This window comes from Buceros rhinoceros, unplaced genomic scaffold (assembly GCF_000710305.1).
Source record: "Buceros rhinoceros silvestris isolate BGI_N320 unplaced genomic scaffold, ASM71030v1 scaffold21737, whole genome shotgun sequence".
In the NCBI taxonomy this organism is placed as follows: Eukaryota; Metazoa; Chordata; class Aves; order Bucerotiformes; family Bucerotidae; genus Buceros; species Buceros rhinoceros.
This window is the reverse complement of record NW_010423035.1, coordinates 1-3938: the sequence shown is the minus strand read 5'-3', so window position 1 is coordinate 3938 and position 3938 is coordinate 1. Positions and strand designations below refer to the sequence as shown.

At 57.6% G+C, this 3938-nt stretch overlaps 1 protein-coding gene across 1 annotated transcript in view; it reads right to left on the bottom strand.

Moving 5' to 3' along the window:
* Window positions 1-3680, bottom strand: part of LOC104497083 (tyrosine-protein kinase receptor Tie-1-like) — a gene marked incomplete at both ends in the record, with an annotated part of 4192 nt that extends 512 nt beyond the window's left edge. The window contains 7 exons of the mRNA XM_010140296.1: window positions 90-283; window positions 788-1078; window positions 2103-2393; window positions 2536-2673; window positions 2865-3023; window positions 3287-3431; window positions 3535-3680. Of these exons, the coding sequence (XP_010138598.1) occupies window positions 90-283; window positions 788-1078; window positions 2103-2393; window positions 2536-2673; window positions 2865-3023; window positions 3287-3431; window positions 3535-3680 (1364 nt within the window). The remainder of the gene's footprint in view (window positions 1-89; window positions 284-787; window positions 1079-2102; window positions 2394-2535; window positions 2674-2864; window positions 3024-3286; window positions 3432-3534) is intronic.
* Between the last annotated feature and the right edge of the window lie 258 nt (window positions 3681-3938).

The window sequence follows — 3938 nt, the reverse complement described above, 5'->3', positions numbered from 1 at the left end:
TCTGTTTGGGAGGCTACAGAGGGGGACCGGGCTCGGGCCGGGCCGAGGGGGGCTGGGGACACGGCCCTGGCGGGGCAGGCGGAACTCACCGAGCCAGACTGGTATGTAAAGGTGCGGCGCCGGTGGAAAAAATTCTTCTTGATGAGGAAAAGTGCCAGGAGGGCAAAGAGGATGGTGAGGCAGGTGACGGACACGGAGCCAACGATGGCCAAGAGCAGCTGCTGGTCTATTCCCGCCTGCTCTGTGCTCTGGCTGCCCAGGCTGGGTGGCACACTCAGTGCTCCTGCCGAAAGGAGGGATGGGAGGTCGTGGTCCATGGCCAAGCCCTGTCCAGGCTGCACGGGTGGCCAAGCAGCAAGACAACAGCCCTCTCCCAGTACCCTGGGACCCCATGAATACACCACAAACACATCCTGAGCTCCTGATGCCATGGTGGCACAGGAGTGAGGGTGTCACTGCTTGAGCCCTGTCACCAAACCCACTGCTTTCTGGACCTCCAACCAGCTCTGGGTCCAGCCACCAGCTCCTCCTGTGCACAGATCACCCTCTGGCCAAGGCAGAGACACTCTGTGGGTGCCATGCTGTCACCATGCCACCCTTAAACCATCAGGAATAGAACAAGCAGGATTTCTGAAGACACCCACAAGTGTTTTGGGCTTGGGTTGCTGTTTCAGAGCCATTCTCTGAGGTCACCACAAGCACCCTGGTCACCCTTTGCTGATCTAGATGCTGAGCTCAAGCTCCAGCACAGCTGTGAACGCCCTGCCTACTGGGACACTCCTCTCACCATCCCCCAAGGTCTTGGCTTTCACAGGCTGGCTCCATTCCCCTGGAACATGGGAGTTGGCACGGACACGAAACTGGTAGCTGGTGCTGGCATTGAGGCCCCCGATGATCTTGGTGGTCTCAGCGCCACTGTCAGTGTCGATCCACTGAGGCTCACTGGTGCCCCCCATCTGCTGCAACTCCACGATGTACTTGGTGATGCCCCCATTGGGGTATTCAGGGACCTGCCAGGAGAGCCTGACAGCGGTGTCAGACACAGACTGTGCTGAGAGCAACCGTGGAGAGGAGGGTCCTGGGACAAGAAGAGGAGAAAGTCAGTCATGGGACTTGGCTCCTGGCACTGCAGGGGCTGATCGCTGCCATGAGGACTGGACCCTGTGGATAGCACCGGCCACCAAAGCCGTGCCAGGTTTGAGGGACCTCCAGAGACCTCTGGTCCCTGCTTGGAGGAGATGCAGGAGGAGGTGGACCTGCTCTCCAGGTAAAACAGCAGGGCAGGACTGTACCCCCATACGCTCCCGGCAAGCTCTTGGCAAGCCAGATGTCTGAGTATTGACTAGCCCATGGAATATTTTATTCCTTCAACCCTCTGTCTCTCAGGGTGTTCCCACTGCCCTCTCTGAGCCTTTTCCAGCCTGCCCACATCCCTAACCCCAAATCCTCAAATCACACAAAGCTTTTGCAAGCAATGAGTTAAGAAAACCTCCCATCCTCCAAGCCTGACACTCTCCAGCCCTTCCAACATGTACCAGCCTGCACCAAGCCTCACCAAAGGCCTCGTGCACTCCTTCCCCTTTGGCTGCCAGAAAGGTTGGTCAGGCTGATACTCCACCTCCTGGTGGTCTCCCACCCATGAGCAGGGGCTGTGTGCCTTCATGCATCTGCCCACAGGAGGGACTGCAGGCCTCCCCAAGCCCTTGTGCCCAGCCGGTGGGGTTAAAGCAAACCAAAGGGAAATAATTCTTTTCATACAAAGTATAATAATATCAAGGAACTTGTTTCTTGTTGTAAAGGCTGCAAGCATAGACAGTCCATCAGGGCTTGGGCAAGGCTGTGGAGGACAGATCCATTTGTGAGCATCACTCATGGTGGTCTGAACGTCATGTTAACTTAGGATGTTTCTCAGCTGCTTGGTGCTGGAGGCTGTGGGAGGTTCTAGAGGGAATGGGAGGACCCGTTTTCCCTAAGCAGCATTTCATGCTCTATCAGAGATGGGATACAGAAGCAGCCGTACCTGGGGATGGTCGCTGTCACAGTTCTAACTGATCTATCATTGTAATTTCTCGTAATAATTCCCTGTGTTCTGCTGGACTCGCCTTTGCTGTTGATCATGACCTTGTAGAGGTCAGAGGGGGGTCCCAGGCTGGTGCAGTGGTACACCAGCACCTCCAGCCCATACTCCTTGTTGAACTCCAGGTTCCTGATGCGGGCAGAAAGCACGGAGATGGATGTGATGTTTTTCTCACAGACCAGTCTCCTTGCGGAGTCGAAGAGGTGGACGATGAACCCATGTGCTGGTTCATGGTTACTTGGCAATTTCCAGTTGACGTGAAGCGTGTTTTTCTCCTCTACGGACCAGCCTTCAATCACAGGCTTGACTGTGGGCTCTGTGAACAAAATGGCAGCAAAGCCTCAAGGTGCATCGGCCCTGGGGCTTCGCAGACCCTGTGCTGTGCAGGGTTAGGGGTAGGGTCAGTGTTAGGAGTCAGAGTCAGGGCAAGGGTTGGGGTCAGGGAGATGGAGGCTCACCAAGGCACTCAGTCACCATGACGGCCTTGGGCCCCTGGTTGCCCTCCCCACCGTCCCCTGGCCGGCTCAGCTGCACCTTGACAATGTAGGCGGTCACTGGCCGAAGATTCATGAGGGTAATGTTCTCACTGTTGTCAACTGTTGGCCAAGAGATCATGTCAGAGCCATGCCCATACCCACAATCTGCCCTGCCACCAGCATCCTCCTTAGCGTCACCATAGGGGTCCTGGGATGGAGGTCTCTGACACTCCAGATTCCCACTGGCTGGGGCAGCCATCCCTTCCTGACAAGGTCCTACCTGTGCCCCCCATCCCTCAGCAGACACATACCCACAATGGACGACCACGCTGAGCTGTCATCCTTGGGCTTGTAGAGCAGCTTGATGGAGATGATGGGTCCATCACCAGAGAAGCAGTCCATGGGTGACACCACAAGCTGGCGGCTCTGCTTGGCCAGCAGCCGTGGGGGGCTCAGGGGCACTGGTGGCACTTGGGAGGGAGAAGGAGGGAATGACAACAGTGGGACTAGGAGCAATGAGGAGCAGAGTGTGGGTCCATCCACCACCTCTCGGCTCCTTCTAGCTTTGTCAGGAAAGGCTTTTATCTCTACCCACACTTTTCTGCTGGCACTGCAGCACATAGTGGCACTGTGGCACCCAGTCCAGTGAGAGGGTTTGGCATTGCCACATCGTGCCGTCAGTCTTCTCCAGCAGCCCCAGCTCATCCTGCTTGTGCCACCATCCTTTCCTCACCTCGGATGTTGACCTTGACTTTCCGGCTGTCCTGCCCCCCCGTTGTGGAGACCCGGCACTCCCAGAGACCCGTGTCTGCCTTTGTCAGGTGCTGCACCTGAAACTCGCAGGTGATCTGCCCTGGCTCGATGATGGCTTTGATGAGCTGCAGGTACAGAGGGTGCCGTTAGCCCCCCAGCTCAGACGGGTACTTTTGAGGGAGCCAGCAATAAGGGGCTGGTGGCGGGGCAAGGGCACAGGGGTGGTACCTTGAGCACGGTGCCATCAGCCTTGCGCAGCTCCACGCTGTCGCTGGTGGGCAGTGGGTTGCCAGTGGCCACGCAGCTGACGACAGGCTCCGAGCCCAGGTTGAACTCCAACTCCGAGGCCAGTTGGATGATCTGGGGGAATCGGTCTGGCACACAGAAATCAGCATTAGGGCTGGCCTCGCTCCTCCCCAGGCACAAGAGAGGTGACACCTTTCCCTGTCCCCGGCCACAGCCGGACCCTGGTGCCAGGGGGCAGTGCCCGATGATGCGGTCTAGCCCGGATCCCTGCCCCACACACCGACTCAGCATCACTCTCGGCACAGCTAAGCCCAGGGGGGTCAGTCTAGCTGCTTCCCTTGCAGCACCCTGGTTTCCGTAGGGTTGGGGACTACGTTTCTGCAGGC